The 10,849-nt window shown below is 41.9% G+C and overlaps 1 protein-coding gene and 1 pseudogene across 2 annotated transcripts; both read right to left on the bottom strand.

The window, feature by feature from the left end:
* Positions 1–525: 525 nt before the first annotated feature.
* LOC310869130 (chemerin-like receptor 1) lies at positions 526–1,992 on the bottom strand (annotated as a pseudogene). Its single transcript has 2 exons — positions 1,980–1,992; positions 526–1,222 (listed from the first exon to the last, which is right to left on the bottom strand). The product of its transcript is annotated as a chemerin-like receptor 1 (transcript).
* Positions 1,993–5,083: 3,091 nt separating this feature from the next.
* On the bottom strand, positions 5,084–6,151 carry LOC310869037 (chemerin-like receptor 1; the record flags this gene model as incomplete). The annotated part of the gene is made up of 1 exon (XM_083779614.1): positions 5,084–6,151. The coding sequence occupies one exon, from the start codon at positions 6,149–6,151 to the stop codon at positions 5,084–5,086; it is 1,068 nt and encodes a 355-aa protein (XP_083635740.1).
* Positions 6,152–10,849: the final 4,698 nt, after the last annotated feature.

The raw sequence follows: 10,849 nt of genomic DNA, 5'->3' as shown, positions 1-10,849 counted from the left end.
GGTGTTGTGTTATCTGCACCATTCAGAATAACACAGCAGAGAAACCTTTCACATTATGGTATTACAGGGCATTACGTAAATATAATTTCATAATGGCAACAGCAACAAGCGTTCTCTTTTTGTTACTTCAAGGACCACACTTTTTGGGCCTTTCAGGCTTCTCTGTCTTGCAAACCGTACGTTATTCAAATCTTTATTCAAAGTGAGTGGCATATTCAAAGAGGGTGCATAATGTAATTAATGCATGCATGCACACACACACACTCACACTATAACTGATCTAACCTAAGAGCCCTAATGGATAGATGTCTAATGTTAAACCTAACCCTAAAAACTTGGGGAGACCAATTTTTGTGTTGACATGCACTCAGGCCTGTATATGTAGGTACACACACAAAGACACACACACGCACGCACAAAAGGTGTGACCGTCTACGTCTCTACTTCAACATATTCTTTTGGATAGTTTTCCAGAACAAATAAAGGAATTTACAATTGCACTTATTAAAATCAATTATAATCAACCTACAACTGTGCTTCAGAAAAGGAATTTTCTTTGCTAGAACTGGTGATCTCTGGGTTTGTGCCAGTGGAAGTGCTGTTCTGAGGCAGCCCTTCAGTTAAGGCTTTCTCCAACACTTTGAGGATAGACCTGCGAAATACATCCTTGAAATCCTGACTCATGAACACATACAACAGCGGGTTCAGGCAGCTGTTGAGAAATGCCAGGCAGATAGCTATGTGAAACCCAATGTTGAGCACATTGTTCACCGTTTCACTGTGATATCCCACCAATATAACCACTAACTGAGTCTGTTCCATGATGTGAAAGGGGGCCCAGCACAGGAAAAATGCTGTGATAACAGCTGCTATGATTTTGAAGGGGCGACCTGAGTGGCTGGCCAGAGAGTGATTCCTCCTGAGCCGGTAGATGATGACAGAATAGCAGGAGACGATGATGGTGAAAGGGACCACAAATCCCATGAGGACGTGCGTGATCATCATGGCCCCATGTCGAAACTTCCACAACTGGATCACTGCAAGTGTACTGTTACTATAGTCATCGGTGAGTGCATATAGCAAATGATGGTGTCCTGACTGTCTTCATCAGGGCATGTATCCATAAAAACAAAGTAAGGGGAACTAAGAGCGAAGGCCAGTACCCAGACACCTAGAGTCACACAAGTCGCCTTTCTTATACTGCGGTGGTTCTTGGCCAACACTGGCCACACATACACATCTGTCAACACTGATGACCATCAGTATGTAGACGCTGGCAAACATGTTTGTGTAGAGAATGGAATGGTAGGTATATGCACTATCTTGCCTCACTGACGTTTTGCCCAAACATTTTAATATATGTGTAGCTGCTTTGAAATAAAGTTGTTATATTTTCTACAAAGTGCCTCTTGTAAATTGTTCCTGTCAAGGGGACATTTGTCACAATTCAGTTGAACAGTGTTAAGGTTTAAACTCTAGGCCCGGGTTCGGGGTTCCTCCTTTTACCAGTTACTACACTAACTATATTTATTTTCCCTTCCCAGGGACCAGTTTACTCTAGTATAGGCCTATAGATTTTGGAATGACACCCGTATGTCGGTTTTATTGAACAAACTGGTGAACTGACTGTGGATGTTGGTAGCTACTAGCTAGTCTGTGGTTGTGTGATTAAGTTGTGTTGTTGAATCTGATAAGAGTGCAATAGTTACTCATCTCCAAACTGAATTTACTTCAGGATAAGTAACAATAGCAAGGTTGTTGTCACTGCATATCGTCATCTATTCTCTCCTGGTCGTCCACTAGATGTCAGTCTTGTCTCTCCTGTCCAGTAGGACATGTCAGTCATTGCTCTAATACAAAGTGATACAATTGGCATGTATCAATGTATGATCAATACAGTATTCGGCTGTATTTCATTTCAATATCACACATATTTGACATTGTGATATTACATTGTGATAGTGTACAATATGGTTTACATGTTGCACTCATCTTACAGATTGGTAACTTGTAAGTTATAATATAACCAGTAAGACGCCCTGAGGGCAAGAAGCGACCTCGTCCTTTAGGGCAAGGTCAATCATTCTGTTGAGCTGGTCGAGTCATCATTGTGATGTCAGAACATCATTGTGATGTCAGATAGGCCAGCTCCACATATGGAGATCTAGAGGTTTGATGAGTTAAGATCAACATATGGAATGAATTCTGTAGGCATACTGGCCATATGGAGCGTGTCTTGAGTGTACAGGGTTTGATGAGGTCAGATCAACATAATGGAATGTCAGAACAGGTCAGCTCCATATATGGAGATCTAAGGGTTTGATGAGGTCAGGTAATTTGTAAAGGCTAGTGGGCTATGAAAGACAAAAGTCCACAGAGTTGTTAAAAGGGTCCTTTGCACACCTACTGGGGCCTGGAACAAGTGCGTAGGAGCAGGCAGTCAATGCATACGAGATAGGGAAAATAGAGAGATCCGAACACAATGTCTTCACTTACAGAAAAAATAAGGGGTTTTATTGCAAATATGTTTATGGTCAGTAGGACCGAATTGCAATAATTAAAATAAATGTTTAGTTTATCTTCAAACTACACTCCTTGCACAAGATCAAAAAGAGCACTGACAAAACACTTTAAGAGAATAGTGTCATTTCCTGACAGTCTTTAAGGAGGTTAGACATAAAACCATCAAATGTCACATTGTGAGAAATGGGCCATGGAATGTTCACACCACTCTGGTGTGGTGACTCTGGTGAGCATTTCCTCAACAGTGATGTGGGTCAATTCACAGCTCTCTTTTTTTATCCCACGATTTTGCAACCCATTTTTTCACCCAGTGTCAATAATGACACGCGCCTCAGAAAGGCGGAAAAGGTGTCTACGTTTATGGGATAAGGGAAAGTGATATATGTATGTTAAAATGAGTGTTGATAGCTCTATATACCCATAGCAACAATTGCCTTCAACTGTCTAGATGAATAGATACCTGTTTCAATGTGTTGAAGTGATTCCAGCCAGAGAAGTGTCTTCTTCAAACTGTAATCAGTGAATGTTGAGGAGCTGTTTTGTCCATAAATTTGTAATGCAATGTCTGACGTCTATATTTATGTCTGTGTATTGCACAGGATTGACACTATCTCATATTGATAAACCATGCAGTATTGCACTGCACAGGATTATGGCAGTTTTTCCTTCTGTGTCCGGAAACTGATTACAAACAGATAACAGAGAGAAGTATACCTACGTATGTTACACAAGCTGCCAATTTTCTCATCAACATCCTGTTTAAATGTGTTCAGTAAATAAGCGTACGCTGTGCTATCTGATCTGCAGTGTACTATGCAGTAGGCCTATTACAAAAAAAGTGCCTTAAAGGACTGTTCCGGGGGTGTTGAGATTTATTGTAAACCTATGGACCACTGAGATTCATAATCAGTGGCAGGGATTCACACTGACGGTGCAGATGACAATGACATAGTCTCGGAAACGACAGTTTGGTAGCGTGGAAGTTTTCTGGCCCACGATGGGAGGGACTTTTCTCAAGCCAACTTGAACCACGAGACACCACTGAGCGAGCTAGAGCGAGCAAGTTGCCGTGTTGAATGTTGAGCCAACTCAGCTCCGTTCGAGTTGCGACCCAATAGGCAGAGAATAGTAAATCCCCCCCCCCCCTACAATGAACACAGTGGAGCGCTCCCTACCCCACTGACAGCCCTTCATTGCAGCTCAAAAGGCTTCAGAACACACAAGAGAAAACCACAGAAATCCACTGAATGTACAAAGCTCAGGTTGTTTGTACGTAGGTCATGAAACCTTTAAGTCCAAAAATCTGAACTAACCCTTTAAGATCAATGGCAAGTAAACAAAAGTAATGTCATGCAACATGGAAGCCAGAACGATTGCTATTGCACATAGTGTGGGATTGTGAGGTGGGCGGTGGCTGCCAGTTTATTGCTTCTTCACCTGTTACCTCCAACATCCAAAAAGACAGTGTTCATCAATTTGTTAATTTGTTTATTTGAAAAGAATCTCCAGCTGGGGAGTGGGGTCCACACAAAAACATATTACAAAACACAAACAAATACAACATTAAATTGCATTAATTGATTCACATTATGGTTACATCAATATCAATATAAAAACAGATTTATTTTAGATGCAGAAATTGCAGATGACCAGTCGTCCTGTGAAGCATTTTCCATTGCCCATATTGTAATGCAACATTGGTATATTTTCATTTATAAAGCCATTGTTGGTGACCTGCCGTCTTACATTTCCTCCAAATTCGACTTGGTCCAAAATGGTCTAAACCTCAGGTCAAATGCTTGGCTGCTACGGTGTGTAGTACCAGCATTCAGGGGGGGATGGGGAGGGGGGGGGGGGGTCTGGCCTTCTTAAGCCCTTGGTCGTGGAACGACTTACAGTCCAGACTAAAATTGGCTTTGAAAGTTCCCTTGAGTTTCAAAAGGATCATCTTAGATGTACTGTCCAACACCTGCACATGTTTGGATATGTACTAGTCTACTGTATGTTCATGCTCATATATTTATTATTTCGGTTTATATTTTGTACATTTTGTATTTGCCCTGCCAGTAAAAGATTAGCACTTTGGTGATTTGTTGTATTTATTTCATAGGTACTTTGAGGATGTTTTGATGGATGTTTTATTTGCTGTTTCAAAATATGACATTTACGATGTAGTATTGAAGTGTAATTTTATTTCTGCCTCTTGGCCAGTTCCCACTAAAAGAGACGCAGTCTCAATATGATTTTACTGGTTAAATAATGGTTAAATAAAAATAAATAAGCAATGTGTACTGTACATAATATGTTGCAAGAAAGTGTTATTGTTCTGTGTTGTTCAGAGGCCCAAATGTGTGCTTACAATTTGGGATAGATTGGACAATGTGTTTTGTGAGATAATGTGTAGCTAGTAGCGAGAATTTGTGAGTTTGGGGCTAACTCTGTAGACGGAAAGCGAAAAGTGTGTTTTGAAGAAAGATTTACCTAGGCAGATATGAGCATACCTATTGGTGGTTCCTTGATTATCCTAGGAATCCAGGGAAAATACACTTTTGATTCTAGTCTATACCTGTGCCTCAGTCTCTTGACAGGTGGTCCGTAGGTTTGTGAAAGTGTTCGTCTGAGGTGTCACTTCAGTGAAGGCTTTCTCCAACACTTTGAGGATAGACTTGCTAAATACACCCTTGAAATCCTGACCTATGAATACGTATAACAGCGGGTTCAGGCAGCTGTTGATAAATGCCAGGCTGACAGCTATGGGTAACCAAATGCAACCAAACGGGTAAACCACATTATCCAGCATTTCACTGTCCTCTAGGAGATTCACCAACAGATTTTGTTCCACAACGTGAAAGGGGGCCCAGCACAGGAAAAATGCTGTGATAACAGCTGCTATGATTTTGAAGGGGCGACCTGAGTGGCTGGCCAGAGAGTGATTCCTCCTGAGCCGGTAGATGATGACAGAATAGCAGGAGACGATGGCCGTGAACGGGACCACGAATCCCATGAGGAAGCGAGTGATGATCATGGCCCCAAGTCGAAACTTCCACAGCTGCATCACTGCGAGTGGACTGTAGTCATCAGTGAGTGCATAGTTGTCAAAGCACTCGATGATATCCTTATCACGGAACGAGGGCCGTGTGTCCATAAAGATGAAGTAAGGGGAGCTGAGAGCCAAGCCCACTACCCAGACACCCAGACTCACACAAGATGCCTTTCTGATACTGCGGTGGTTCTGGGACCACACTGGCCACACCACACATACACATCTGTCAACACTGATGACCATCAGAATGTAGACGCTGACATACATGTTCATGTAGAGAACGGTAGGGTACAGTTTACACACAAATTTGCCAAAGATCCAGTGGTAGTCCATAGCTGTGTGTGTGATGACCAGGGGCAGAGAAGCTGTGAAGAGGAAGTCGGCCACGGCAAGGTTGAGGTACCAAACAGTGTTGATGGTTTTCTTCATTTTGAAGCCTGTCGCCCAGATGACAACTCCGTTCCCCAACACGCCGAGCACAAAGACCAGGCTGTATATGGTGAGGGACACGATCTGGAGGGATTTGTAGAGTCTGTACTCTTCATTGTCCTGCCAGAAAGAACTGTTTCCACCAGACAGATCCATGGTGTCATTGTGATAGACAGCAGTTGTTGTCATAATCTCCATCGTCCTAAAACCGAAAATAACAAAACAAAGGTATATGTGCTTTGTTACGATTTCTTAATTGTCTTACAGGTGCAGTAGGTGATTTATTTTGTTATTATATATTTTTAAATAAGTGTTAAATTGCTCTATTCTGATAGAAATCATTGCTCAAGACCTTGATGCTAGATAGGAGGGCAACAATTCAGGAATCCCAAGTTGCTGTTGGCTAGACTGCACTTTCACATCGGATTCGCAACGCAACAACTCATTTTCAGGTTGGGATACCATCCAATCACTCAGGAAAGAGAACTCATACAGTATACTATACAGGATAAACAAAGTGAAATTGGAAGTGATGACAAACAAAATGAGTAGAAAACATTGGAACTGGAACACTATAAAATTGGCCTTATGCGTTCTCGCTTCTGACCTGAATATAGTTTATCTATTTTCTGTTTACTAGAAAAGAGAGACTGGGAGCCTGCATGTATTATCCTCTATAGGGTTCAGTATGACTCCAAAAGCATAATGGCCTAAAGTAACTCTTAACTTAGGGCATGAGTGATATATTTATGTTAACATAAGTGTTAAATAGCCCAATACTGAGTAGGCTACTCTCATAGCAATCATTGCTATAGTCTACTGTCTACAGAAAAACAGAAAAGCTACCTGTTTCAATGTGTTGAAGTGATGTCAGCCAGAGAAGTGTCTTCTTCAAACTGTGATCAGTGAATGCTGAGGAGCTCACATCTCGCTGTCTGACGTCACGCCAGACGTACATGCAGGATTAAGCTATCAGAAATCAGCATGGAAATGGAAATTACAGCAGCAATCATTTGTTAATAATTAGGCTATTAATAATATAATCACACTCGTGTGGAAGCTTTCACTGGAAGCTTTTCATTCATGGGGAAAGACCCAGAATTTGACATACATTGGAGTTGCTATAGGCCTATCACTCTTCTTTTTATTTATTTTCTGTATCTACGGAGATACAGTACAAATTTCCTCTGTAGATACACTCTTATGCAGTGTGAAATAATGTATCCAATACACACATTTTAGAATATAGATATATATGTATTAATTAGACTGGAGCCCCGATCATCGAAATCAACAATGCCCTGTTTTTGGTGCTGCTAGCGTTTCATTTAGCCTGGGGGCTTGAACACATGCATGCAACCGTGACCGTCTCCCAGTCAACCTAGCCGAGTCTAATACAACAGAGAACTCTTACTTCGCTGGAATAGCCTTATAGCCTACAGAGCAGGACCCACCGGCATATTTTATTCTTATTATATCCCACCCCGGTGACCTTCTGAGACCCGCCGAACTTAATAACCCTCCGGGAGGACAACCGCACAAGGCGAGGGAGAAGAGGAGGTGTTCGCCTGAGGAAAGAACAACCCATTACGCGCACTCCGCTGCCTTCCATCATCCTCTCCAACGCGCAATCCCTCCGCAACAAATCCGAGGAACTTCAGGCGCAGGTCCAATACAGCCACGACTTCAGAGATACATGTTTCTTAGCCTTCACCGAAACTTGGCTATCCGAACTCGACTCCGACGCCGATTGGGCCATCAAGGGTTTCGGGACACCTATTCGACTGGACAGAGATGCCAAAATCACGGGCAAGTCAACCGGCGGGGATGCGTGTTTATATGTTAACGAGCGATGGTGTAACTCTAAATCTGTTATCATTCGAGAGAGGATGTGTACCCCTGATATAGAGCTACTTGCTCTATCTTTAAGACCACCATATCTGCCTAGGGATCGAGTTTCCCCAAATATTCATTACGTTAGTGTACATCCACCCAAGAGCTAACGAAAAGAACGCATGTGAGCAGATTTGTCGAATCATCCGCTGACATTGACGAGTTGACTGATGTTGTCACTAGTTGGACCTCATACTGTGAAAGCATTGTTATCCCCATTCCCCACTAAATGTGTCAAAGTGTATCCCAACTCCAAGCCGTGGGGGTGGGTATCTAAGTCCCTCAAATCACTTCTTCATAGGAAGAACAGACCGCGGTGAAGAACCGAGCCTTAAGGAGGGGAACCTTGTAGAATTACGCAATTTGCAAAAATAAATTAAGGGCTGGTAAAATTACAAAAACAAAATTGAAGCTCAACTCAAATCAAACAACATGGGCTCTGCTTGGGCAGGGATGAAAACAATTACAGGGGTGAAAGAGGGAGAAAGGAAAAAGGTTGAGCTGCCCAACTTTACCTCTGATCATCAATTGGCTCAGAGCCTCAATGATTTCTATACTAGATTCGATGTCCATGACTTCAGCAATAACCATTCAATGTCGACAAGACTCTGATGAAACTGTTTTACAGTGCCTACATCGAGTCCGTCATTTCTTTCTCCATTATCTGTTGGTATGGTAATCTCTGCATCAGAGACAAAAAATCCCTAGGGAAAATTGTAAAAGTGGCATAAAGATTTTTGGCTCACAAATGAACAGCCTAGACTAGACCAGATATTTAAGAAACAGGCACTTAACAGAGCCCTGTGTATCCGATCTGATGCTGCTCACCCACTACACGGAGAGTACATCCTTCTCCCATCCGGCCTTCGCTTGCGAGCCCCCTGTGCCACAAAAAACAGGCACAAACATGAATTTGTCCCTGTCTCTATCTGCACACTGAATGCTGCTGTGGGTAGATCTAGGAGATAACCATATGATAAGCACTTTTTACTGTATTATCTCCTTGCCTATGTCTATGCACATGCACTTTTATGACATATCGCATAGCACTTTAACGCTGCACTTTAATGGTTGTGTGCACCTTTGTACTCTGGTATCTGCTATGTGAACTGTTTGTTTGTTTGTACTGTTTCATTGTTTAATGTACTGTATATGCTGCAACCCAATTTGCCCTTCGGGGACACTAAATAAACTTGAACCTTGAATAACTGAGGATTATGCATGTTGGAGTATAAAACTGCGGGGGTGTAGAGAACAGCATTAGAGCAGAGGATGTGGATAGTGATGAGAAATAACATGAAATGTTGCATTGTGACTCAATGATGTGACATGACCACAGGTGACCTGTCTCTGCAACCACCATGTCTGCACTGCAGGTCTCTGTACAAACATACTATGAACAGAGAGAATGTTCTGGATTCTATGTCAACTGTAGATGCAGTATGAGTAATTTATCGGGACGGGAATTTAATCATTTAGGGGCAAGGCCACTTCTTCTTTGGTCTTTGGTGTTGTCAATTTTGTTTAAATAATGGTTTTAGTCCACTGAAATCTGTTTCAGAACTCTGAGGGCCGAGAAGCAGCAGAAAGACACCACAAAAATGCAAACAATGTCAAAGCCCAGTAATATGTATGACAACACGATTCTTGACCAAAAATATAACGAGCTGAAGGCAAACACCGTCAGCCAGACAACGCAGCAACAGGCCACCCTGTACTGAAGACCTTTATACCTGAGAAATACCACAGGGTGAACCACCGCAATGTAACACTCCACACAGACACAACACTAGAACGATGGAACAGAGAAGAAGAAAATAAAAAAGGAAACATCACAAAATGTGCTAAAAATAATGATGCCTGTGAAGCGCCATGCAAAGTAAAAGACAGCGGTCAGGGAAAAGATGATCACAGATGCAATCAAGTTGAGATAAAATAACTCTGAGGCTATCGTCCCACCAGCTCCACTAAGGATCAGCCACACAACATAGCTGTTGGTGGGGAAAAGCAGGGTGAGGTAGAGAGAGTTGATAGCAGTTCCGAGTGCCAGATAGGTGTCGTCTTCTGGGGATATGAAGAGGATGGAGGAGTTATAGGTGCCGTTTCCCAGTGTGTCATTCATCTTAAGAATCTGTTTGCGTATAACCTGTACAAGAGAGCAAGACATAATCGCTGGGTTTGAGTGCAGTTGAATTAATATAACAATGAATGACACAACTAAACATGTTTACTCTTGTGAACAACATTATTCTGACTATTCAAATGAACAATGAACACAAGGTTAAAGTGATCTCACATTTTGGTTGCCAGCAAAGTGTTTCAGATCTCTGAGTCGGGTGTTTTGGTGAAGTCTCTTCTTCAGTCACTGTCTTCCTGATTATGTCCTCTCTGCTTTGCCTCCTCTAACTATTCCCTTCTCTGCTCCTCTTTCCACTGTATTGCTTGTTGTACACCTGGCACATCAATATTTATTTGGATGTGGTTATTCCATGGAAATATTCTTAATCACCCATAAAACCCAGTCATTATGCAAAGTATGTCCTTGTTGGATAAGTTCTGGCAACAATTTGTGCTCATCATTTGTTTATCCCACACCCATGTAGCCTTTACCATGTAGGATTCATATCACTTTGGATGATTATTTTATGAAAATGTATATTTAATCACCCGTACAGTCGTTACACACACTCATCCCTTTGTACGTTATTTTATTTTTCTAAGATAATATGTAGGGAAGCTGAGAGGAAAGGCATAATGTATAGGCTATGGAGCAATGTGTAACCCAGTTTCAAAAAATGCTTTAAAACTCTAAATCCCATGATGGTCGTCGTCACCCCCCCAACACACATCAACCTCTAGGCATATATATATATATATATATATATATATATATATATTGAACCACACGGCACCAACCTGAATGTGAGGGACGTACCTTAACACATGCACCCACTCAAACAC

Source organism: Protomyctophum parallelum (assembly GCF_964188405.1).
Source record: "Protomyctophum parallelum genome assembly, chromosome: 1".
NCBI classification, from domain to species: domain Eukaryota; kingdom Metazoa; phylum Chordata; class Actinopteri; order Myctophiformes; family Myctophidae; genus Protomyctophum; species Protomyctophum parallelum.
Note: the sequence above shows the minus strand (reverse complement) of the source record. Positions and strands in the feature narration are given on the sequence as shown.